Here is a 27232-nt window from a genome sequence, read left to right as displayed (position 1 = left end):
TTGTGAAAAGCAATGGTCCCATAACACTCCCCCGTGGCACGCCAGGGGTTACTTTAACGTCTGTAGACGTCTGTCTCTCCATTGATAACAACATGCTGTGTTCCGTCTGCTAACATCTCGTCAATCCAGCCACACAGTTGGTCTGATATTCTGTAGACTCTTACGTCGTTTATCAGGCGACGGTGCGGAGCTGTATCGAACGCCTTCCGGACGTCAACGACAATGGCATCCACCTGGGAGCCTGTATCTCATATTTTCTGGGTCTCATGCGCAAATAAAGCGAGCTGGGGGTCTCACACACGATCGCTGTTTCCGGAATCCAACATGGATTCCTACATAGTAGACTCTGGAGTTTCCACAAACGACATGATACTCGAGCAAACAACATGTTCTACAACACATCGACGTCAGAGATATGGGTCTATGGTTTTTGCGCATCTGCTCGACGACTGGGACTACCTGTGCTCTTTTCCAATCATTTGGAACCCTCCCTTCCTCTCCAGAGACTTGCGGTACACGGCTGTTAGAAGGGGGGCAGGTTGTTTCGCGTACCCTGTGTAGGAATCGCGAATTGGTAATCCCGTCGGGTCCGGCGGACTTTCCCATTCCTCCTTGGACACTTATTTCGATGTCAGCCGGTTTCTCGTTCGTGCGAGCATTTAGAGACGGAACTGCAGTGCGGTCCGTCCTCTGTGAAACAGCTTTGGAAACAGGTGTTTAGGTATTTCACAGCTTTACGCGTGTCATCCTCTGTTTCAATGCCATCACCATGCCGGAGTGTCTGGATATGCTGTTTCGAGCCACTTACTGATTCAACGCAAGACCGGAACGTCCTAGCATTTTCTGTCAACGTCGGTACATAGGGTTTGTTCTACTTTCGAATTCACTGAACGCTTCACGCATAGCCCTCCTTACGCTCACACTTTGGACATCGTTTAGCTTCTGTTTGTCTCGGAGGTTTTGGCTGCGTTTAAACTTTGGGTGAAGCTCTCTTTGCTTTCGCAACAGTTTCCTAACGTTGTTGTTGTAGTATACCACGGTGGGTTTTTTTTCCCATCCCTCACAGTTCGACACTCGGCACGTACCTGTCTAAAAACGCATTTTTACCATTGCCTTGCACTTTCTCCATGAACACTCAACATTGTCAGTGTCGGAACAGGCATTTGCCTTTTCATCTGTCGGGTCGTCTGCAAATCTGCCTTCTATTACTCTTGCTAGCCAAAACAGATAGATACACCGTCCTCCCTGCAACGGCCTTATGATCACTGCGTCCCTGTTCTGCACATACAGAGTCGAAACACGTTCGGGTCTGTTTGTCATCCGTAGGTCCACGATGTTATCTCCACGAGTCGGTTCTCTGTTCATTTTGCTCGAGGTGATTTTCGGACAGTGCACTCAGTATAATGTCACTCGATGCTCTCTGTCCCCCTACCACCCGTCCTGAACATCATCTGAGTGTCCCAGTCTATATCGGGTAAATTGAAATCTCCACCTAAGACCCTAACATGCTGAGGAAAATGTATGTGAAATGTGTTTCCAAAATCCGTCTCTCCGTTGTTCTGCCACTAATGCTGCTGCGTCGGGAGGTCGGTCAAAGGAGCCAATTATTATTAAACCTAGCTCGGTTGTTGGGTGTAACCTCCACCCACAATATTTCACAGGAACCATCCACCTCTACTTCACTACAGGATCAAAACTACTACTCAAACAGCGACGAACACACCACCACCGGTTGCATGCAATCGAGCCTTTCTAAAACACCGTCTGTACCTTTGTGACAATTTCGGCAGAATTTATCCCTGGCGTCAGCCAGCTTTCTGTACCTTATCACGATTGCAGAGCTTCGGTGCTTTCTCTGTCAGCGCTTGCGGTTCCGGTACTGTACCAACGCAGCTTCGACAGTTGACAATTAACAAACGATACCGATTGCTGCTTGGTCCCCGCACCCGTTGAGGCTGCTGTTGCCCCCTTTCTGTACTTGCCCAAGGCCATCTAACCTAACAAAACCGCCCAGCCCACGCCACACAACCCCTGCTACCCGTGTAGCCGCTTGTTGCGTGTAGTGCTCTCCACCTAAGACTATAACATGCCTTCGACATTCGCAGTGTACAACACCTTAGGTTAGGGTTGGCGTCGCTTGGGTTAGGTTAGGTTACGTTAGGTGGACGTGGGTTAGGTTAAGGGTTAAAGTTAGGTTAGGCGTCAAAGTTAGGTTAAGCGTTCGGACGTGAGGCGTCAGGTGGCCGCACCTACCTTACGGCCGGACATCTTAGGTTAGGCTAAGGGCGCCGAGGTCACGTTACGTTCACCTTCGGGCGCCACACGTAGCTGTCACAGGTAGGTAGTAGTTCGGTCGGTCGGTCGTCGGCAAGCCGCAAAAAACTACAGACGACGTCGACAACAAGACCGAGCAGGAGGCAGATATATACCGAGCGCCAAAGAGACCGACCACACACACACACACACACACACACACAAAACAACAAACACCACCCACCGGCCAAAGGGGCACCAAAAAAACCCACAAAGCCGAGCACCACACGTCGCGACCAGAGGCAACCCGCAACCGCAACGGCGCTTTCCGCACCGGGCCGGATGCACGTACGACAACACCGCTACCCGTACACAAGGCCTCCCATTGCACACAGCCGCTCTGTGTTCAACATCATCAATGGCGCGCCCGCGGCTCGTCGCGGTCGCAGCCATGACGCCGCCGCCACTTTTGCACCAACACATTCACGCACCGCAAAACAGCTCGCCGACCCACCGACACAGCACAGCCGACAAACAAAAACAACCGCGGCGGCGGCAACAAAACAAAACAAACACCTCGCACCAAGCGTCCGACAGAAAACAAACGGACAGGCACACAGGCCTCTGCTAACGACCACGACACAGCGGCACGCTGCCCCTTTCCCGCCACTCTCGATTCACAGCGCACGCGACCCCGTCGTCGACGACGACACGCGACGGGCTCGCTTCCCGCAACCTACACCTTTCCGCCACTACGCACGGCTCCACCCGACGCCCGTCGCAACGGCACTACTGCACGCACTATCACCCCCGCCGCCGCCGCCGCCGCCGCCGCCTCCTCCTCTCTCCCCCTTCCCGTACACAACAACACAGCCAAAAACACACTCACGACCCAAACATAACAACATGGCACGTGCATCGGCGCACACCCCCAACCAGTCACCGTCGACACAACCACACGCAAGGCACGGAAAAACCGGCGTCCTTCCACGTTGCCATCAAAGCAGCACAAACAACCACACAGGAGGAACCACCAACAACTGCCGGCCGGCCGGCAACCACCAAACGCACATTCCCGCTCGCCACCACACACCTCTCGGCAGCCGTTTCGCAAAGACATGACATGACATGACGCGACATCATCGCATCACGGGCGACGCACGCACACCGACCCACTTTCCCGCCCGTCTCTCTCTCTCTTTTTCTTCCGACGCCTTCGGCCGAGCACACACGTACGTGGCACAACGCCCAACACAGTCACACACAGTCGACAGGCGCACGCCCAGGCACGCAACGACGCAGCGCAGCAAAGGCGCCCGCGACACATACCTCCTCTCCCGTCTCGCCGCCGACCGCCAGCCAGCCACTCGCAATGTGCACTGGCCAACCGGACACACGTCCACCGCGCCGCCTCCGACCACCCGCCAGGGGGCGCTCACGTCCGCGACAACAGCGCGGCCCGCCGCCGGGCGGGCCCAGCCCGGCCCAGGCGGCGCGCGCTGCTCTGCACTCGGCGCGCCGCGCCACACATCCTGCTGCAGACCGGGCTCGTCTCTCTGTACGCGTCTGCGTCTGCCCGCATCTCATCTTCCTGCGCATCAACACAAACGAGGCCACGTGAGCAAACCCCCGTCACAACGCCACATCACGCACTGCCTTGTCGACCGCCTAAATAAATGCACTCACCCACCAGCCATCCGCTTCGTCCTCTTCTTGCTTACTCGTTGTTCGTCGTTGTTGCTGCTGCACCAGCACCAGCACCAGCACCGGCGGCGGCGGCGGCGGCGGCGGCGGCGGCGGCGGCGGCGGCGGCGGCGGCGGCGGCGGCGGCAGCGGCAGCGGCAGCGCACACAGCCCCCAGCCGGCCGCATCCGAGGGGGCCCCGCCGCCAGCGTCGCCTCCTTGGGCACAGGTGCGGTGCTGTGGCCGCCCATCCAACCGCATTTGCTGGCCGTCCCAGCCGCCAGGCAGGCGTTCCCACTGCCGCGCACCGCCTCTGCTGCAGAAGACGAACAAACGAAACGTACAAACATACACGCACCCGAAGCGTGGCCACACACGGACGGGACCGACAGGCTCCAAGGCGACCAAACGATGGAAAAACAAACACAAAAACAAAAGACACGCGAGCGAGCGAGCAAGCACGCAGTCGCCTCGCCTCTGTCCTCCCGCCCCCGCCCTTCTCCCCACCACATGCCCACAAACACCACCGCCTGCCCGCATCTCCACATTCGCCCCCTCCATTTGTTCCCTTGCGTTCGTTCCTTCCTTCCTTCCATGTGTCTGCGTGCGCGGCGCCTCTCCAACATCCGCCGTCCGTCCGTCCCGTTTTCGCCGTACCACACGCCACCGTCGGCGCCGCCTCGCCTCCTCCCAGTCCACCACCGCCGCCGCCCCTGTCCGCCCCGCACACCACCATACACCGCTGCTTGTCCCGGCCGTTGCCACCAAAGGCGCCAGCCGCAAACCGCGCCAAACGCCGCAGCGCGCGTGCGTCCTTCCTTCTTGCTTGCTTCTCCGTGCCGACGCTGCCTCTATTCCCGCACCCATTCGGCCGACAAGCACTGGCGTCGACGACACAGCCGTTGGGCTCCGGCACTGCGCGTACCGGAGTTACACGCGCACCCCCCCTCGCGAACGCACGACTCATTCTCTTTGTTGTTTCTCCTCTTTCTTACGTCTTCGTTTCTTGTTTGTTTGTTTGTTTGTTTTTTTTTTTTTCCTCCCACCGCCGCATGTGACACAATGGCCTCCCTCCCCCTTTCGTTCGTTGTCGCCGCTTTGTTTCTCTTTCTCATTGGTGCACGTCCGACGCGCTCCATTTCCACCACACCACGGCCATCGGCCTCCTCAACGGGCAGGCGCAGTGTGCCATTCTCCGGCGCACAAGCACACCGCGCGGCTCGCTCTCCTCGCCCCCACGCCACGCCACGCCACGCAGCACAAATGATGCTGTCTCGCAACACGACACACGGTGCGCACACCCCCGACCACGCGGCTCTTAAAAGGCATGGCACCGGCGACATGCGCCGCCCCGGCCCGCATCCGTCGTCTCACGTTCACTGCCGGCCGCGTCTGAGGCTACAACCGCACCACAACAACGGTCCCCTCCCGGCAACACATTTGTTGCACAAACACAACCGCCGAGCGCAGCGCGAGCCACCCACACGCGCCCTCCCCGTCTTTAAAAGCCTCCGCGTCTCCTTTCTCCTTTCGCGCCCCTCCCATCTCCCGAATATGCCAGCAGCGGTGCCACTACCGCGAAACGGACACGCCTTCCGGGCCACATGCAAGGGCACGCCCACCACCAACTACTGCCATATTCGCGGACGCAGTTAGGCAACACGCAACGCACTCTCCACCTACTTTCTCTCTCTCGTCCATTCTCTTTAAAACACACGAACCAACCAACCACGGCTAACACACTTTTTCGCGACACCTTTGACTGCGTTATCTTGACCGTGACGGCAGCTATCGACCTTCCAATTCCCCACTAAACACACACACACCCCTACATACACACCCTTCGCTACACCGGACAACAACAGCGTACACAACAGGAGGGCACACGAAACGGCAGGCAAGGGCAACGCATTCTCATAGATTCCTCCTCCGAGCCATGTCGGCGAACGTTTCATCCGGGAAGGCAATGCAATTCAGCCGTCACCACGGCCGACACCTGCAGCCGCGCCGTAAACGCCTTTCAGTGCGGCTGCAATGCACGGGAACGTTCCGTTGCTATAGACAGCGCCTCTCCGTTTTTCCCTGCTTCGTTTTCCGGTGATTGCTTCTCCATTTTGTTTGTTTTATTACTTTCCGTTCCCCTCCTCCACCATTGTTTCCGTCCCCAACAGTTTTGCTCATTCCACACGTTCTGCCCAGACACGACACTCGACCGATCAAAGGTCAGCCTTTCGTCACCGTTCGCGGCGCCGACGGTGCCACAGTGCGACTGGTGTGAACACCGACACGTTGCCATGACGCCGGTGTACCGCGCCGATATTGACAGTTACTCAGAGCCGCCGGATCGGATCACATCACCGACACACCTGCCATTTCACACCGGGGGACACAGACCAACGAAACGCGTGTACGCCCATAACAACAAACAACGACCGTCGTCGTCTAGCCTCACGCTTACTGTACTCAACCGAACACACGTGCACCGTGAATGACGTGCGTGCGCACAACAGTCCAATCAATCATCAGTCAAACTGCAGAAACGGCTATCATCAAATCAAGGGCCAAATAGGTACACCACCGTGCGTGTCGCCTACCCCACCCGCCCGTACATTTCTTGGCGACTTCGTAATGGATGATAGTACGACACGTCCATTTAAAACGTCACCAACACACACACACCAACGCGCCGTACAGCAAAGGGAATAGTCGACGGCAACACAACATTTCACCCTCGCCATCATGTATGATGTGACAACAGACGGCCGTAACGGTGACATCCAACAATCAATCAATCGCGAGGACTTTCAATTGCAGTCACGTGACTAACCGGGCAGACGGAGACAAAGACATGAATCAGCGCCACAGACAGCACCAACACCTCCTATCGATCTATCTGTGTGTCGACAAACAACCACGCCAAGACTCGTGCACGCATTCCACGTCACACCGGCGGCAACCAAACCCTCGCGGCCGTACCCCAGTAACCACAACCACAACCACATTCGAGACCACACCACCACGGCACAGCAGCACCACCAGCTGCCTCGCAACCAACCAAACCGGGTAGCTATGCCGCCCCTCTCACTCACTCACTCACTCACTCACTCACTCACACACACACAAACAATTCCGCTCTTCCCGCAAAGGCAATTTGGTGGCCCTGAAAAGGGCCGTTTTGCCGCTCTCGCAACGGAGGGAGCTTCCTTCCTTCCTTCCTTCCTTCCTTCCTTCCTTCCTTCCTTCCAAGAGCCGAAGTAACAACCTCCTCCTTACTTGGAGCTCGTGTACTTGGTCACCGCCTTCGTGCCCTCGCTCACGGCGTGCTTGGCCAGCTCGCCAGGCAGCAAGAGCCGCACAGCCGTCTGGATCTCGCGGGACGTGATGGTCGAGCGCTTGTTGTAGTGCGCCAGGCGAGACGCCTCGGCCGCAATGCGCTCGAAAATGTCGTTCACGAAGCTGTTCATGATGCTCATCGCCTTCGACGAGATGCCCGTGTCGGGGTGCACCTGCTTCAGCACCTTGTAGATGTAGATGGCATAGCTCTCCTTCCTCTTGCGCTTCTTCTTCTTGTCGCCCTTCGAAATGTTCTTCTGCGCCTTGCCGGCCTTCTTGGCGGCCTTCCCGCTAGTCTTGGGCGGCATCTCGAACGTACAACAACAGGCAGCAAGCGCTCCGCTCTAGTCAGCGTCTCCCCACACAGTGGCACCCGCCGCTACCGCAACACCGCACCTTTACCAGCTCGCCCTGTTGCGGCCGCCGACCAATGGGGCGCGCGCGCAACCGGCCGCCGCACCCGAGCCCATAAAGGGACCCCCACCCCGCCGCCGCCGGCACACGCACGCACTCCGCTGCTCGACTCGCTGCGGCTCGCACCGTTACGGTTACGTGTTTAGCGCTTACGCCACTAGCCAAACGCCATGTCCGGACGCGGAAAGGGAGGCAAAGTCAAGGGCAAGTCAAAGTCCCGCTCAAGCAGGGCTGGGCTCCAGTTCCCGGTCGGCAGAATCCACCGCCTCCTGCGCAAGGGAAACTACGCCGAGCGCGTCGGCGCCGGGGCGCCCGTCTACCTCGCCGCCGTCATGGAGTACCTCGCGGCTGAGGTGCTCGAGCTGGCCGGAAACGCGGCCCGCGACAACAAGAAGACGCGCATCATCCCGCGCCACCTGCAGCTCGCCATCCGCAACGACGAGGAGCTCAACAAGCTCTTGTCGGGCGTCACCATCGCACAGGGTGGTGTCCTGCCCAACATCCAGGCCGTCCTGCTGCCAAAGAAGACCGAGAAGAAGGCCTAAACAGGGACCGCGGCGCTGCGCTTGCGTGCTCCCTGCACGCAAACGCAAACGCGCCTTTGCCTTGCCGGCTCGCCTCACAACAATCGGCCCTTTTCAGGGCCACCACACAAACCTACGTCCAAAGCAAAGTTTCCGTCGTCCTCGCCGCACTTTACAACAACGTCCACAGCGCCGGCGCACGTCCGCCATCTTGTCCACAGCCCGTGTGGCCGAACACACACACATTTTTTCTGCACCCCTCCACGCACGCACAGTCGCGTTCCAAACAACGACAACGACATCAATACACCAATAATGTGATGTGATCATTGTTAATATGTTCATAATTAAAAGAGCGCGTAACGGCCCGACGACGGACGACACGCGGGCCGCCGCGCGCGCTCTCCAAACACACAGGCACAGGACAAACCAAACCAAACCAAACAGCTGATCCGATCGATGATCCGGCCCGCGCCACAAACAAACCACGCACACACCGGACTCAGCCGCGCCCTCCCGCATCCATCATCACACACGTCACGTCGAAACTCCAAACGGAACGCACGCACGCAAAGCAACAGAGGCGCACAACAACAACAACAACAACAACAAACACACACACACAGAGGCAGGCAGGCAACACAGACCCTTTCGCACTTTTCAATTTCCGAACAGTGTGGTGGCCCTGAAAAGGGCCGTTTTTCGTCTCTCCCACCAAGCACGGGCAACGGCACGGCCGCGGGAAGGCCACAGCACAGCACACCGGCTGCCTGCCTAACCGCCGAAACCGTACAGGGTGCGCCCCTGCCTCTTCAGGGCGTACACCACGTCCATGGCCGTCACAGTCTTGCGCTTGGCGTGCTCAGTGTACGTCACCGCGTCGCGGATCACGTTCTCCAGGAACACCTTCAGCACTCCGCGGGTCTCCTCGTAGATCAGACCAGAGATGCGCTTCACGCCGCCCCTGCGAGCCAGGCGGCGGATGGCGGGCTTCGTGATGCCCTGGATGTTGTCGCGCAACACCTTGCGGTGCCGCTTGGCGCCACCCTTGCCCAGCCCCTTTCCTCCCTTGCCGCGGCCTGTCATTCTTCCTCCTCCTCAAGCAACAAAAAAAGCACAAGCGGCAGCTCCTCACCCGGCGCTAGCGAGTCGGCTACGGTGCGCCGTGAGCGCGCGCCGCCCCCCTATATAGACTCTGGCCCGCCCTCCCCCCACCACGCGCACCGAGGGCATATAAGCGCAGCACGGGCCCGCGCGGGCCCGTTGTCAAGGCAGCACCGGACGCTTCGCTACCGCACGCACCGCTAACCGCTATGGCCCGCACAAAGCAAACGGCCCGCAAGTCCACCGGCGGAAAGGCGCCGCGCAAACAGCTCGCCACCAAGGCGGCGAGGAAGAGCGCGCCCGCCACCGGCGGCGTCAAGAAGCCCCACCGCTACAGGCCGGGCACCGTCGCCCTGCGAGAAATCAGGCGCTACCAGAAGAGCACAGAGCTGCTCATCCGCAAGCTGCCGTTCCAGCGCCTAGTGCGCGAGATCGCCCAGGACTTCAAGACCGACCTGCGCTTCCAGAGCTCCGCAGTCATGGCCCTGCAGGAGGCCAGCGAGGCCTACCTCGTCGGCCTCTTCGAAGACACCAACCTGTGCGCAATCCACGCCAAGCGCGTCACCATCATGCCCAAGGACATCCAGCTCGCGCGCCGCATCCGCGGCGAGCGCGCCTAAACCGCTTAGCCGCGGCACGGCACCGCACGCGCGCAACACAAAAAAAACGGCCCTTTTCAGGGCCACTAACATCTCTCCGTCGCGAGCAAAACTTTTGTCGGTCTTGCCGCCCAGCCTCTCTCTCTAGCCCCGTTAAAACAACCACCACAATTCCCCACCCTCCCTCCCGTACACAGCCGCTCTCGCCAACAATCACAATCGACGTCATCCCACCCCACCCCTTCAAATACACACAAACAAACAGCCGGACGACGTCACCACGGGTGGCTGGCCGCCGCCGTCTCCGAGGCGCCACCGCGCCTTCCCAATTCCCGCCGGCCACTTCCACGTCTCAACGTCCCCGTCCCCCTTTCACACAGAGAGGACACACACATAACAAACAAGACGCGCCATCCGCAAAGCAAGCAAACAAACAGAGTCTCCAGAAACATGAGAAACCAACCGTCGGCCGCCGCACAAAATACAAAACACAAAACAAAACGGCCACAACCGCTCCGCTACCGCGCGCCGCCGCCTACCGCCACCGGCCCCACAATCCAACCACCACGGCACGCACACAGTACCCACAAGGGTCATACAGAAACGCCACACAAACACCAACCAACCCCACACACACACACACACACACACACACACACCCCGGCGCATGCACGCACGGCCACCCAAACAAGACAACACAACGCGCCAAGCACGACAATCAACGCCTTCCCGACGTCCTCTGATGGCCCTGAGAAGGGCCGTTTTGGGCCGCGCGCAGCCGTGCCATCGCGCGCCACTAGACGACGCGGGGGAGGGGGGTGGGGGACGACGGGGTCAAGCGCCAGCCCTTCCCTTCCTTCCCCTTTCCTTTCTTTACTTTAACTTCACTTCTTCTTCTTGGGCGAAGCCTTCGCCTTAGACGGCGTCGTCGCCTTCTTCGGGCGCGGCGCCTTCGGCTTCTTCGTCGGAACCTTCGCGGCCTTCTTCGCCTTCGACGGCGACTTGGCCTTGGCCGGCTTGGCCGCAGCCGCCTTCTTCGCACCCGCGGGAGCCGCCGACGCCGCAGACGCCTTCTTGGCGGCGCCCGCCTTCCGACCGGTCGCCGCCTTCACGCCACCAGCCTTCTTTGCGCCGGCCGCACGGGCGCCCTTCTTCTCCTTGCTGGCCGGAGCGGCGCGCTTCTTCTTCGCACCGCCGGCACGGGCCTTGCCGCCCTCGGCCGCCCCGCCGCCGGCGCCGGCAAGCTTGAAAGAGCCGGACGCGCCCTTCCCCTTCGTCTGCACCAGCTCGCCAGCCACGACGGCCGACTTGAGGTACTTCTTGATAAAGGGCGCCAGCTTCTCCGCGTCCAGCTTGTAGTGCGCGGCAATGTACTTCTTGATCGCCTGCAGCGACGAGCCGCCGCGCTCCTTCAGACTCTTGATGGCGGCCGTCACCATCTCAGAGGTGCGCGGGTGCGCAGGCTTGGCGCGCGGCTTCTTCGCAGACGCCGCAGACTTGGCCTTCTTCGTCGTGCCGGTGGCGGCGGGTGCCGCAGCAGTCTCGTTCGTAGCCGCCTGATCTGCCATTATTTCGACGACGCGCGTACACACACGAGAGCGAGAGCGAGAGCGGCAGGCGGCAAGCACGGCGGCAGAGAATAGCCGCCGCGCCGCCAGGCCCAGCCAGTGTCGCGGGCGGGCGCGGACGGCCGAGAGAGCGGCCGCCACTCTGCGCGCCGCCGCGCCGCGCCTCCCGCGCTTGCTACCGCCCAACGTCCGACAGCCTGTGCGGACCAGCCCCAAACCTGCGCCGCAACCACCCGCGCCGTTCAAACCACCGAGGATGGGGCTACACACGGCCACACCACAGTCGCCAACCAGTCGCCACGGCAGCGCCGCAAACCACGGCCAAACTGCAGCTACCGCGCGCTACAGCCTGGCTCGGCCCGCCGAGAATCGCCGCCCCCGCCCACATGCCGCCCCCACAGCCCCAGCCGACGACCCGCCACAATGGCCAAACCTTCGGCAAAAGTGCCACACCGTCGCCGCGCCAGCCCGGCCAGCGCGGCCGCCGCCACAGCCACACAAGCGGAGGCGTGCGGCGATGCCGGCCGTGCAAACGCACCTCCGCCGCCCCATCGCCCTCCCACCGTTTCCCGATCGGCCCGCAGCCGTCGGGCCACCTCGCCCGCCAACATTCGCGCCCCTTTCTCACAAAATTGCCCGCCGCAAACAAAACGGGCGCCGCCTGCGCAACATCGGCACCGGCCAACCGAGCGCCGCCGCCCCTCGCCGCTTACGCGAGGGGGGCTGACCGCCGTCCGCAACTACAGACACACCGAATCTGCCTCCAAGCACACACGACAGCCGACCTCCTACATTTATACGCCGCAAGCCACCCAACGGTGTGTGGCGGAGGGCACTTTTTACGTTACGTGCCACTGTCGTCATTGCCTCCCTTTGCCGTTCCAGTCGCGTATGGTTCGCGGGAACAACGACTGTCTGAAAGCCTCCGTGCGCGCTCGAATCTCTCTACTTTTACTACATTCGGGATCTCCTCGGGAGGTATATACGTACGGGGAAGCAATATATTCGATACCTCATCCGGAAACGCACCCTCTCGAAAACCTGGCGAGCAAGCTACACCGCGATGCAGAGAGCGCCTCCCTTGCAGAGTCTGCCACTTAACTATCACGGTTACCACATAACCCTGTGACGAAACGTTGGACCTTTCTCTATCTCCTCCGTCAACCCGACCTGCTACGCATCCCACACTGGTGGGCAACACTCACGTATGGGTCGGTCGAACGCGTGTTTTTGTAAGCCACCTCCTTTGTTGATGGACTACATTTTTGCTAAGCATTCTCCCAGTGCATCTCAACCTGGTACCCGCCTTACCAACAATTACTTTTATCTGATCATCATTCCACTTCCAAATCATTCCGCACGCATACTCCCAGATACATATTTTACAGACGTCACAGCTACCAGTGTTTGTCCCGCTATCATATAATCAATCATACAATAAACGATCCTTCTTTCTGTATATTCGCAATACATCACATTTGTCTATGTTAAGGGGACAGTTGCCACTCCCTGCACCGGGTGCCTATCCGCTGCCGATCGTCCTGCAACCTCTCTGTATACTACATACAGCACATCATCCGCGAAACGACGCATGGAACGTCCGGCACTATCTACTAGCTCATTTATATGATATGAATTGTGAAAAGCAATGGTCCCATAACACTCCCCCGTGGCACGCCAGGGGTTACTTTAACGTCTGTAGACGTCTGTCTCTCCATTGATAACAACATGCTGTGTTCCGTCTGCTAACATCTCGTCAATCCAGCCACACAGTTGGTCTGATATTCTGTAGACTCTTACGTCGTTTATCAGGCGACGGTGCGGAGCTGTATCGAACGCCTTCCGGACGTCAACGACAATGGCATCCACCTGGGAGCCTGTATCTCATATTTTCTGGGTCTCATGCGCAAATAAAGCGAGCTGGGGGTCTCACACACGATCGCTGTTTCCGGAATCCAACATGGATTCCTACATAGTAGACTCTGGAGTTTCCACAAACGACATGATACTCGAGCAAACAACATGTTCTACAACACATCGACGTCAGAGATATGGGTCTATGGTTTTTGCGCATCTGCTCGACGACTGGGACTACCTGTGCTCTTTTCCAATCATTTGGAACCCTCCCTTCCTCTCCAGAGACTTGCGGTACACGGCTGTTAGAAGGGGGGCAGGTTGTTTCGCGTACCCTGTGTAGGAATCGCGAATTGGTAATCCCGTCGGGTCCGGCGGACTTTCCCATTCCTCCTTGGACACTTATTTCGATGTCAGCCGGTTTCTCGTTCGTGCGAGCATTTAGAGACGGAACTGCAGTGCGGTCCGTCCTCTGTGAAACAGCTTTGGAAACAGGTGTTTAGGTATTTCACAGCTTTACGCGTGTCATCCTCTGTTTCAATGCCATCACCATGCCGGAGTGTCTGGATATGCTGTTTCGAGCCACTTACTGATTCAACGCAAGACCGGAACGTCCTAGCATTTTCTGTCAACGTCGGTACATAGGGTTTGTTCTACTTTCGAATTCACTGAACGCTTCACGCATAGCCCTCCTTACGCTCACACTTTGGACATCGTTTAGCTTCTGTTTGTCTCGGAGGTTTTGGCTGCGTTTAAACTTTGGGTGAAGCTCTCTTTGCTTTCGCAACAGTTTCCTAACGTTGTTGTTGTAGTATACCACGGTGGGTTTTTTTTCCCATCCCTCACAGTTCGACACTCGGCACGTACCTGTCTAAAAACGCATTTTTACCATTGCCTTGCACTTTCTCCATGAACACTCAACATTGTCAGTGTCGGAACAGGCATTTGCCTTTTCATCTGTCGGGTCGTCTGCAAATCTGCCTTCTATTACTCTTGCTAGCCAAAACAGATAGATACACCGTCCTCCCTGCAACGGCCTTATGATCACTGCGTCCCTGTTCTGCACATACAGAGTCGAAACACGTTCGGGTCTGTTTGTCATCCGTAGGTCCACGATGTTATCTCCACGAGTCGGTTCTCTGTTCATTTTGCTCGAGGTGATTTTCGGACAGTGCACTCAGTATAATGTCACTCGATGCTCTCTGTCCCCCTACCACCCGTCCTGAACATCATCTGAGTGTCCCAGTCTATATCGGGTAAATTGAAATCTCCACCTAAGACCCTAACATGCTGAGGAAAATGTATGTGAAATGTGTTTCCAAAATCCGTCTCTCCGTTGTTCTGCCACTAATGCTGCTGCGTCGGGAGGTCGGTCAAAGGAGCCAATTATTATTAAACCTAGCTCGGTTGTTGGGTGTAACCTCCACCCACAATATTTCACAGGAACCATCCACCTCTACTTCACTACAGGATCAAAACTACTACTCAAACAGCGACGAACACACCACCACCGGTTGCATGCAATCGAGCCTTTCTAAAACACCGTCTGTACCTTTGTGACAATTTCGGCAGAATTTATCCCTGGCGTCAGCCAGCTTTCTGTACCTTATCACGATTGCAGAGCTTCGGTGCTTTCTCTGTCAGCGCTTGCGGTTCCGGTACTGTACCAACGCAGCTTCGACAGTTGACAATTAACAAACGATACCGATTGCTGCTTGGTCCCCGCACCCGTTGAGGCTGCTGTTGCCCCCTTTCTGTACTTGCCCAAGGCCATCTAACCTAACAAAACCGCCCAGCCCACGCCACACAACCCCTGCTACCCGTGTAGCCGCTTGTTGCGTGTAGTGCTCTCCACCTAAGACTATAACATGCCTTCGACATTCGCAGTGTACAACACCTTAGGTTAGGGTTGGCGTCGCTTGGGTTAGGTTAGGTTACGTTAGGTGGACGTGGGTTAGGTTAAGGGTTAAAGTTAGGTTAGGCGTCAAAGTTAGGTTAAGCGTTCGGACGTGAGGCGTCAGGTGGCCGCACCTACCTTACGGCCGGACATCTTAGGTTAGGCTAAGGGCGCCGAGGTCACGTTACGTTCACCTTCGGGCGCCACACGTAGCTGTCACAGGTAGGTAGTAGTTCGGTCGGTCGGTCGTCGGCAAGCCGCAAAAAACTACAGACGACGTCGACAACAAGACCGAGCAGGAGGCAGATATATACCGAGCGCCAAAGAGACCGACCACACACACACACACACACACACACACAAAACAACAAACACCACCCACCGGCCAAAGGGGCACCAAAAAAACCCACAAAGCCGAGCACCACACGTCGCGACCAGAGGCAACCCGCAACCGCAACGGCGCTTTCCGCACCGGGCCGGATGCACGTACGACAACACCGCTACCCGTACACAAGGCCTCCCATTGCACACAGCCGCTCTGTGTTCAACATCATCAATGGCGCGCCCGCGGCTCGTCGCGGTCGCAGCCATGACGCCGCCGCCACTTTTGCACCAACACATTCACGCACCGCAAAACAGCTCGCCGACCCACCGACACAGCACAGCCGACAAACAAAAACAACCGCGGCGGCGGCAACAAAACAAAACAAACACCTCGCACCAAGCGTCCGACAGAAAACAAACGGACAGGCACACAGGCCTCTGCTAACGACCACGACACAGCGGCACGCTGCCCCTTTCCCGCCACTCTCGATTCACAGCGCACGCGACCCCGTCGTCGACGACGACACGCGACGGGCTCGCTTCCCGCAACCTACACCTTTCCGCCACTACGCACGGCTCCACCCGACGCCCGTCGCAACGGCACTACTGCACGCACTATCACCCCCGCCGCCGCCGCCGCCGCCGCCGCCTCCTCCTCTCTCCCCCTTCCCGTACACAACAACACAGCCAAAAACACACTCACGACCCAAACATAACAACATGGCACGTGCATCGGCGCACACCCCCAACCAGTCACCGTCGACACAACCACACGCAAGGCACGGAAAAACCGGCGTCCTTCCACGTTGCCATCAAAGCAGCACAAACAACCACACAGGAGGAACCACCAACAACTGCCGGCCGGCCGGCAACCACCAAACGCACATTCCCGCTCGCCACCACACACCTCTCGGCAGCCGTTTCGCAAAGACATGACATGACATGACGCGACATCATCGCATCACGGGCGACGCACGCACACCGACCCACTTTCCCGCCCGTCTCTCTCTCTCTTTTTCTTCCGACGCCTTCGGCCGAGCACACACGTACGTGGCACAACGCCCAACACAGTCACACACAGTCGACAGGCGCACGCCCAGGCACGCAACGACGCAGCGCAGCAAAGGCGCCCGCGACACATACCTCCTCTCCCGTCTCGCCGCCGACCGCCAGCCAGCCACTCGCAATGTGCACTGGCCAACCGGACACACGTCCACCGCGCCGCCTCCGACCACCCGCCAGGGGGCGCTCACGTCCGCGACAACAGCGCGGCCCGCCGCCGGGCGGGCCCAGCCCGGCCCAGGCGGCGCGCGCTGCTCTGCACTCGGCGCGCCGCGCCACACATCCTGCTGCAGACCGGGCTCGTCTCTCTGTACGCGTCTGCGTCTGCCCGCATCTCATCTTCCTGCGCATCAACACAAACGAGGCCACGTGAGCAAACCCCCGTCACAACGCCACATCACGCACTGCCTTGTCGACCGCCTAAATAAATGCACTCACCCACCAGCCATCCGCTTCGTCCTCTTCTTGCTTACTCGTTGTTCGTCGTTGTTGCTGCTGCACCAGCACCAGCACCAGCACCGGCGGCGGCGGCGGCGGCGGCGGCGGCGGCGGCGGCGGCGGCGGCGGCGGCGGCGGCGGCGGCAGCGGCAGCGGCAGCGCACACAGCCCCCAGCCGGCCGCATCCGAGGGGGCCCCGCCGCCAGCGTCGCCTCCTTGGGCACAGGTGCGGTGCTGTGGCCGCCCATCCAACCGCATTTGCTGGCCGTCCCAGCCGCCAGGCAGGCGTTCCCACTGCCGCGCACCGCCTCTGCTGCAGAAGACGAACAAACGAAACGTACAAACATACACGCACCCGAAGCGTGGCCACACACGGACGGGACCGACAGGCTCCAAGGCGACCAAACGATGGAAAAACAAACACAAAAACAAAAGACACGCGAGCGAGCGAGCAAGCACGCAGTCGCCTCGCCTCTGTCCTCCCGCCCCCGCCCTTCTCCCCACCACATGCCCACAAACACCACCGCCTGCCCGCATCTCCACATTCGCCCCCTCCATTTGTTCCCTTGCGTTCGTTCCTTCCTTCCTTCCATGTGTCTGCGTGCGCGGCGCCTCTCCAACATCCGCCGTCCGTCCGTCCCGTTTTCGCCGTACCACACGCCACCGTCGGCGCCGCCTCGCCTCCTCCCAGTCCACCACCGCCGCCGCCCCTGTCCGCCCCGCACACCACCATACACCGCTGCTTGTCCCGGCCGTTGCCACCAAAGGCGCCAGCCGCAAACCGCGCCAAACGCCGCAGCGCGCGTGCGTCCTTCCTTCTTGCTTGCTTCTCCGTGCCGACGCTGCCTCTATTCCCGCACCCATTCGGCCGACAAGCACTGGCGTCGACGACACAGCCGTTGGGCTCCGGCACTGCGCGTACCGGAGTTACACGCGCACCCCCCCTCGCGAACGCACGACTCACGACTCATTCTCTTTGTTGTTTCTCCTCTTTCTTACGTCTTCGTTTCTTGTTTGTTTGTTTGTTTGTTTTTTTTTTTTTCCTCCCACCGCCGCATGTGACACAATGGCCTCCCTCCCCCTTTCGTTCGTTGTCGCCGCTTTGTTTCTCTTTCTCATTGGTGCACGTCCGACGCGCTCCATTTCCACCACACCACGGCCATCGGCCTCCTCAACGGGCAGGCGCAGTGTGCCATTCTCCGGCGCACAAGCACACCGCGCGGCTCGCTCTCCTCGCCCCCACGCCACGCCACGCCACGCAGCACAAATGATGCTGTCTCGCAACACGACACACGGTGCGCACACCCCCGACCACGCGGCTCTTAAAAGGCATGGCACCGGCGACATGCGCCGCCCCGGCCCGCATCCGTCGTCTCACGTTCACTGCCGGCCGCGTCTGAGGCTACAACCGCACCACAACAACGGTCCCCTCCCGGCAACACATTTGTTGCACAAACACAACCGCCGAGCGCAGCGCGAGCCACCCACACGCGCCCTCCCCGTCTTTAAAAGCCTCCGCGTCTCCTTTCTCCTTTCGCGCCCCTCCCATCTCCCGAATATGCCAGCAGCGGTGCCACTACCGCGAAACGGACACGCCTTCCGGGCCACATGCAAGGGCACGCCCACCACCAACTACTGCCATATTCGCGGACGCAGTTAGGCAACACGCAACGCACTCTCCACCTACTTTCTCTCTCTCGTCCATTCTCTTTAAAACACACGAACCAACCAACCACGGCTAACACACTTTTTCGCGACACCTTTGACTGCGTTATCTTGACCGTGACGGCAGCTATCGACCTTCCAATTCCCCACTAAACACACACACACCCCTACATACACACCCTTCGCTACACCGGACAACAACAGCGTACACAACAGGAGGGCACACGAAACGGCAGGCAAGGGCAACGCATTCTCATAGATTCCTCCTCCGAGCCATGTCGGCGAACGTTTCATCCGGGAAGGCAATGCAATTCAGCCGTCACCACGGCCGACACCTGCAGCCGCGCCGTAAACGCCTTTCAGTGCGGCTGCAATGCACGGGAACGTTCCGTTGCTATAGACAGCGCCTCTCCGTTTTTCCCTGCTTCGTTTTCCGGTGATTGCTTCTCCATTTTGTTTGTTTTATTACTTTCCGTTCCCCTCCTCCACCATTGTTTCCGTCCCCAACAGTTTTGCTCATTCCACACGTTCTGCCCAGACACGACACTCGACCGATCAAAGGTCAGCCTTTCGTCACCGTTCGCGGCGCCGACGGTGCCACAGTGCGACTGGTGTGAACACCGACACGTTGCCATGACGCCGGTGTACCGCGCCGATATTGACAGTTACTCAGAGCCGCCGGATCGGATCACATCACCGACACACCTGCCATTTCACACCGGGGGACACAGACCAACGAAACGCGTGTACGCCCATAACAACAAACAACGACCGTCGTCGTCTAGCCTCACGCTTACTGTACTCAACCGAACACACGTGCACCGTGAATGACGTGCGTGCGCACAACAGTCCAATCAATCATCAGTCAAACTGCAGAAACGGCTATCATCAAATCAAGGGCCAAATAGGTACACCACCGTGCGTGTCGCCTACCCCACCCGCCCGTACATTTCTTGGCGACTTCGTAATGGATGATAGTACGACACGTCCATTTAAAACGTCACCAACACACACACACCAACGCGCCGTACAGCAAAGGGAATAGTCGACGGCAACACAACATTTCACCCTCGCCATCATGTATGATGTGACAACAGACGGCCGTAACGGTGACATCCAACAATCAATCAATCGCGAGGACTTTCAATTGCAGTCACGTGACTAACCGGGCAGACGGAGACAAAGACATGAATCAGCGCCACAGACAGCACCAACACCTCCTATCGATCTATCTGTGTGTCGACAAACAACCACGCCAAGACTCGTGCACGCATTCCACGTCACACCGGCGGCAACCAAACCCTCGCGGCCGTACCCCAGTAACCACAACCACAACCACATTCGAGACCACACCACCACGGCACAGCAGCACCACCAGCTGCCTCGCAACCAACCAAACCGGGTAGCTATGCCGCCCCTCTCACTCACTCACTCACTCACTCACTCACACACACACAAACAATTCCGCTCTTCCCGCAAAGGCAATTTGGTGGCCCTGAAAAGGGCCGTTTTGCCGCTCTCGCAACGGAGGGAGCTTCCTTCCTTCCTTCCTTCCTTCCTTCCTTCCAAGAGCCGAAGTAACAACCTCCTCCTTACTTGGAGCTCGTGTACTTGGTCACCGCCTTCGTGCCCTCGCTCACGGCGTGCTTGGCCAGCTCGCCAGGCAGCAAGAGCCGCACAGCCGTCTGGATCTCGCGGGACGTGATGGTCGAGCGCTTGTTGTAGTGCGCCAGGCGAGACGCCTCGGCCGCAATGCGCTCGAAAATGTCGTTCACGAAGCTGTTCATGATGCTCATCGCCTTCGACGAGATGCCCGTGTCGGGGTGCACCTGCTTCAGCACCTTGTAGATGTAGATGGCATAGCTCTCCTTCCTCTTGCGCTTCTTCTTCTTGTCGCCCTTCGAAATGTTCTTCTGCGCCTTGCCGGCCTTCTTGGCGGCCTTCCCGCTAGTCTTGGGCGGCATCTCGAACGTACAACAACAGGCAGCAAGCGCTCCGCTCTAGTCAGCGTCTCCCCACACAGTGGCACCCGCCGCTACCGCAACACCGCACCTTTACCAGCTCGCCCTGTTGCGGCCGCCGACCAATGGGGCGCGCGCGCAACCGGCCGCCGCACCCGAGAGTAGCTTCTGGAGAGTGCGGACGCGTGTGCGGGGCTGCGCTAGTACTCTCCCTCTTCGTCGCTACTCAGCCATAGGAATCCGCTTGCGGGTTTAGTCGCTGATTGTCCTAGCGCTGTAGCTGGACGGTTCGGCACTAAGGCTTCCGAGCTCCTGATTTTTTCAAATCGGGAGCGGAGTTGCAAGAAGATTGCAGGGCGAGCAGCTGAATTGGCAGCAGCTTTTGAGCAAATTGTCGTTGCGGGTTGCGAGCTGTGGGTTGGCGCGTCTTGGTGCGCGTCTTCTTGTTGCCGCGGTTCGCTTTTTCGGCCGGTTCGAGCACTTCGGCTGCGACAGGTACTCCTGCTGCCGCAGAGACTAGCTCTGCTCCCCCCCAAGTGTAGGGAAATTGCACGTCAGGGCCTGGTCAACGGCCAGATACCCGCGCGTGTTAGAACTGTTAGGGTCGGACTGTTCTGCCTGATACCTAACGGTGCCAACCAAAAGCAGACACTGACACCCCCCTGGCAGCCACCCCTTCGAGTCTGGACATGGACACCCCAGTGAAACTCACGATTACAGAGAAAGAAAACTCCCCTGGTTGCTACGAGGTCAACAGGACGGACCTAACGGGCAACCAGGGCGGGATGAGCCCGAGCTCGCGATTGCTTTTGCTCAACGCAATCGCGGGTCTCACCGGTAGGGACAGACGAAAATACGAGAAGAAGCTCGAAAGAGCTTGGAAAGAACCGCGGATCTTGCCCAAGGGTGACAAGACACCGCCGAGTGCCCGCCTAATTAAGGCGAAGGCAAAGAAGTCACCTAAGCGCAAGAAAGTCACAACAGGGTCACCGGTAAAAAAGCGAAAGACCACCTCGCGTAAAACCGTCGCTGCGCGGCGGCCGGAGGTGGCGGACGCGGCCGGGTCAGCCGCGCCTGAGCCGACCGCGCCTGCCAACACAAAGGCCGACCGGGCCACGTGCAGCGGCGGCCAGCAGGACCAGGTAGCAGCCGAACAAAGCGCCTGCGCTGGGACGGCTAGCGCGCCCCCCGAGGCGGCCGGGCGGCTGCGCGCCGAGGTGAATGCGCAAAAGCACGAAGGCGCGGAGGCGAGTGCGCGCGGGCGGCGGAAGGAAACCGATACCGCCGGCGCGGGCTCGCCGCCGCGGGGGAATGCCGGAGCGGAGGAACCTCGGAGCGTTGCTGAGGGGAGCGAGCGATGCGGAAGCAGCGCAGGGATTGCCATGCAGGAAATTGACGACGAGGGATTCCAGCTGGCACGAAAAACCGCCAGACGATCCCCCGTCTTAGACACACCAGCCCCAATTCACACCGCCAACAGATTCGACGCGGTGGGAGAATCTGCTCAAAATGAGTCGCCAGAAACAGATGGCACTGAGGGAAACGAACAACACAAAACCCTCAGAATCCCGCCCATAGTCGTGAAGTTTGAAAATAACTACAAGGCGCTGTACGACGTCATCACGAACGCGGTAGGGGAAGGCAAATTCACCGCCAAAACAACTGGCGGTGACAAAGTTAAAGTCACTGTTAAAAACGTCGAAGACTACAAGGCAGTGAGGAAGGTGCTCGAGGAGCGGAAATTCCACTTCTACACCTTCCCACTAGCTGCGAGAAGGCCGATTAGACTGGTGTTCCGCGGTGTACCACATACCACCGACACTGCGGACATCAAACAGTTCCTTCAGGAGGAGGGATTCGAGGTTAGTTCGGTGGTGTTGACGCGACCGAACCGGCCTTGGCCCCTTCATACTGTCACCCTCCCAGACTCTGCCCAAAACCGAAAGATCTGGGAGGTCAAAAGGATACTGGCGCTATCGGTCACTCCCGAGAAGATCAAAAAGAAATCGGGACCAGGCCGCTGCTATAACTGCCAGGCCCTAGGGCACATCGCGCGAGACTGCACGATGCCAGTTGTGTGCGTCAGATGCACTGAAGAGCACACATACGACCAGTGCAAACTGCCAAGGGGGGAGGGAAAAGAAAAGTGCGCTAATTGCAAAGGAGCGCATCCAGCCAGCTACTTGGGATGTCCTGAGTACAGAGCTGCAAGGGACAGGCAGAGGGGCAAAACCATCAATAAAACCCCGAATCACAAAAGCGCGCCAGCACCCAGGCCACCACCTCCCCCTCCCCAGAGAAGACACAATGACACAGTACGAACGCAGGTCTTCGCATCCACCGCATATTCTCGTGCACTTACCGGTGACCCACCTGACCCGCCGAACCACCTACCACCACCACGACACACCAGTAGACAGGTTTCTCAAGCTGACGGAAGTCCTAGGGAAGTCTGTCCACCATGCCACCCACAAACCAGTCCGCGAGAAGCAGTCGAGTCTGTTGAAATCCAACAACTTGCGTCGTCCATCCGACTGCTACAGGCACAGATGACCCAGCTAGTGGGCATACTAGCAACACTGACGCAGCTCCCCGCCGACCTCAGATCGGCAGCACAGCAGTCGCCTGTAGCAGCGACAGCCGCAGGAAAAATTGTCCCCCACCATGGATAGGAGACCTAATATACAAGGTCTCAAAATATGCGCGTTTAACGCAGACAACCTTACTCGCCAACCCATGGAGTTCAGAGAATTCATACAGGAAGAAAAAGTTGACATATGCCTAGTGGGAGAAACATTCCTCAAACCAGGACTAAGAGTTTCTGTACCAAATTACATTTGCTACAGAAACGACCGACCCACTCACGGAGGCGGGGTCGCGGTATATGTCAAAAAAGGAATCAGACACCACCAAATATACCCCCCCAATACAGCAGAAATAGAAACGGCGGCAATCGAAGTGGCCACAGTAACTGGCCCCCTAACAGTCGTTGCAGTATATCGCCCCCCTTCCCAAAGACTAGAAGAGGACGACATAGCTGCACTAAGCCGTATTAGAGGCAAACTACTGATAGCAGGGGACCTAAATGCTAAGCACGCGGACTGGAACTCGAGACACCGAAATCAAGCTGGTCAACAACTGCAACGACTTGCGCGCACACACCAGTTACAAATATGGGGCCCAGAGGAACCGACACACTTCCCAAAGAACGGAGGAAGACCGGACGTCCTCGACATAGCCATCACAAAGAATCTGGTGGGCTTTGTATCCGCGACATCGGTAAACAGAATGTCGTCGGACCACAATCCTGTGATTTTTGAGGTCGATATGGGAGAATGGCTCTCTATCCCACAACGGCATGCGACATACAAGCGCATCAATAAGGAGCAATTCAGCAACGCAGTAGCAGCTGAACTTGCCCAGACCCCGCCTCCAACTGCAGAGACAGCAGAACAGGCACTAGACGACCTCACAAGAGCGATCCTACAAGCTGCTGAGGGAGCCACACCGCCTCCTGCGGGGACCCCCCGCTCCAGGCAACTCCCCCCGCACTTGCTTGCGCAAATACGGCACAAAAATAGGATCGCCAAAGAGTGGAAGCTCACCAGAAATAGGGATACACGGAGGCTACTCAACAGGCTACAGAGAGAGCTGAAAGCAGACCTCAATGAGTACCGCAACCAACAATGGTCGGCAAGGCTCTCAGCTCTCAAACTAGGAGACAATAGTTTATGGCAAGCCACCAAACAGTACACGAAAAGACGCGCGAAAATGCCACCACTGCATGGCGAACGCGGACTGCAGTTCAGCCCCACTGACAAAGCTAACGCACTAGCAGACGTGTTCGAAAAACAGTTCAGACCAGCAGAAGTACAGGACAGAGAACACGTCGCAACAGTCCGCAGAGAACTGGCCGTGTTCCTGGAAGCAGACGACGAAGATGACTACACGCCACTCTTCAGTACTGAAGACGTGGTGCGCTGCATCAAGTCCCTGCCCACCAGGAAAACCCCGGGTCACGACCAGGTTACAAATGAATTGCTGAAACTCCTCCCGCCTCTGGCAATCACCCACCTCACCGATATAGTTAATGAACTGACGCGAACACAAAAATTCCCGGCGCAGTGGAAGCACGCAGAAGTCATTGCGATCGCGAAACCAGGAAAAGATCCGGTGTTCCCGCAACATTATAGACCAATTAGTCTACTGCCTACCCTCAGTAAACTTTACGAGCGCCTCCTACTAACCCCCATACAGGACCATATCACAAGAGAGCAGATTCTGCCGAAATTCCAATTCGGATTTAGGCAAAGACACTCCGCCCCCCAGCAAATCATGAGGGTGGTTGAAGCAGCCACGGACAGCTTCAACCGAAAGGGCTACTGCGGGCTTGTCTTGCTAGACGTAGCAAAAGCCTTTGACTCAGTCTGGCACACCGGAATACTACACAAGATGTACACCCTAGGCTTCCCCGGAAAGATCGTCAAAATCGTTAAAAACTATCTCTCCGGTAGGACTTTCTCAGTCAAGATCGATGGATCCCTGTCGACCAGGAGAAGAATCGGTGCAGGCGTGCCCCAGGGCTCCGTCCTGGGACCCGTCCTCTACAGTGTCTACACTGCTGACATCCCTACGACTCAGCATGTACACACTGCACAATACGCAGACGACACTGCATTCTTCTCCTGCTCGACAAACAGGAACCTGGTTACAAGGCGTCTGCAAACCGCCCTAAACAGGACGGAAAACTGGGCCAAGCAGTGGCGCATCTCTATAAATTCAGAGAAGACACAAGCCATGCTGCTCACCAGACGCTATGGGAAACGCCGACCCCCAAGAAGACCATACCAACTGCTGCGATTGCAGGGGCAGAACTTGCCATGGAGAAATTCTGCGAAGTACCTCGGTGTCACACTTGACAGACGCCTGACATGGAAGTGCCACATAGAGGAACTTCGCAGAAAGGCTCACGCCAGGATGCAGATTCTGTATCCTGTCTTAAACAGCACCAGTTCCCTCGACCCAGCAACAGGAGTAGCGATCTATCGAAGTCTAATTCGACCGATACTGGAATATGCGTGCCCTGTATGGGGCTACGCAGCCAGATCGACGATAGATCGCTTACAGAAGGCTCAAAATAGAGCGTTACGACGGGCCTTACACGTCCCCACGCGCTTCCCCACGGCAGACCTGCATGAAGCCGCAGGCATAGAGCCACTAATAACACGATTCCGTGCCCTGGCAGAAGCGTTCTACGCCACGGCGCGGAACTCAGAAAACGAACTAATAAGCACCCTTGGGCAATACGAACCCCATAGAGACAGTTATAAAAGACCCAAGTCGCTACTCCTGCAGTAGCACAACAGGAACAACTAAAAACTCTCAAAAAAACAGCAACCAACAAAAGCACAGAAACAAAAAGAACACACAAGAAAAGAGGAGGAAATGTCCGAAGGAGACAATAACCTCCACCACCACCCCCTCTAACGGTAGAGGACTAAAAGAGAGATGTGAGAGCCGCCGCCGGCACACGCACGCACTCCGCTGCTCGACTCGCTGCGGCTCGCACCGTTACGGTTACGTGTTTAGCGCTTACGCCACTAGCCAAACGCCATGTCCGGACGCGGAAAGGGAGGCAAAGTCAAGGGCAAGTCAAAGTCCCGCTCAAGCAGGGCTGGGCTCCAGTTCCCGGTCGGCAGAATCCACCGCCTCCTGCGCAAGGGAAACTACGCCGAGCGCGTCGGCGCCGGGGCGCCCGTCTACCTCGCCGCCGTCATGGAGTACCTCGCGGCTGAGGTGCTCGAGCTGGCCGGAAACGCGGCCCGCGACAACAAGAAGACGCGCATCATCCCGCGCCACCTGCAGCTCGCCATCCGCAACGACGAGGAGCTCAACAAGCTCTTGTCGGGCGTCACCATCGCACAGGGTGGTGTCCTGCCCAACATCCAGGCCGTCCTGCTGCCAAAGAAGACCGAGAAGAAGGCCTAAACAGGGACCGCGGCGCTGCGCTTGCGTGCTCCCTGCACGCAAACGCAAACGCGCCTTTGCCTTGCCGGCTCGCCTCACAACAATCGGCCCTTTTCAGGGCCACCACACAAACCTACGTCCAAAGCAAAGTTTCCGTCGTCCTCGCCGCACTTTACAACAACGTCCACAGCGCCGGCGCACGTCCGCCATCTTGTCCACAGCCCGTGTGGCCGAACACACACACATTTTTTCTGCACCCCTCCACGCACGCACAGTCGCGTTCCAAACAACGACAACGACATCAATACACCAATAATGTGATGTGATCATTGTTAATATGTTCATAATTAAAAGAGCGCGTAACGGCCCGACGACGGACGACACGCGGGCCGCCGCGCGCGCTCTCCAAACACACAGGCACAGGACAAACCAAACCAAACCAAACAGCTGATCCGATCGATGATCCGGCCCGCGCCACAAACAAACCACGCACACACCGGACTCAGCCGCGCCCTCCCGCATCCATCATCACACACGTCACGTCGAAACTCCAAACGGAACGCACGCACGCAAAGCAACAGAGGCG

General features: G+C 58.1%; 2 protein-coding genes across 2 annotated transcripts; both read left to right on the top strand.

Moving 5' to 3' along the window:
* The first annotated feature begins 2595 nt into the window (after window positions 1-2595).
* Window positions 2596-3375, top strand: LOC126232488 (uncharacterized). Its single transcript, XM_049942738.1, has one exon. The coding sequence runs from the start codon at window positions 2596-2598 to the stop codon at window positions 3373-3375; it is 780 nt and encodes a 259-aa protein (XP_049798695.1).
* Window positions 3376-15709: 12334 nt separating this feature from the next.
* Window positions 15710-16489, top strand: LOC126232486 (uncharacterized). Its single transcript, XM_049942737.1, has one exon. The coding sequence runs from the start codon at window positions 15710-15712 to the stop codon at window positions 16487-16489; it is 780 nt and encodes a 259-aa protein (XP_049798694.1).
* The last annotated feature ends 10743 nt before the right edge of the window (window positions 16490-27232 follow it).

This window comes from Schistocerca nitens, unplaced genomic scaffold, assembly GCF_023898315.1.
Source record: "Schistocerca nitens isolate TAMUIC-IGC-003100 unplaced genomic scaffold, iqSchNite1.1 HiC_scaffold_519, whole genome shotgun sequence".
In the NCBI taxonomy this organism is placed as follows: domain Eukaryota; kingdom Metazoa; phylum Arthropoda; class Insecta; order Orthoptera; family Acrididae; genus Schistocerca; species Schistocerca nitens.
This window is presented reverse-complemented; position numbering and strand designations above follow the sequence as displayed.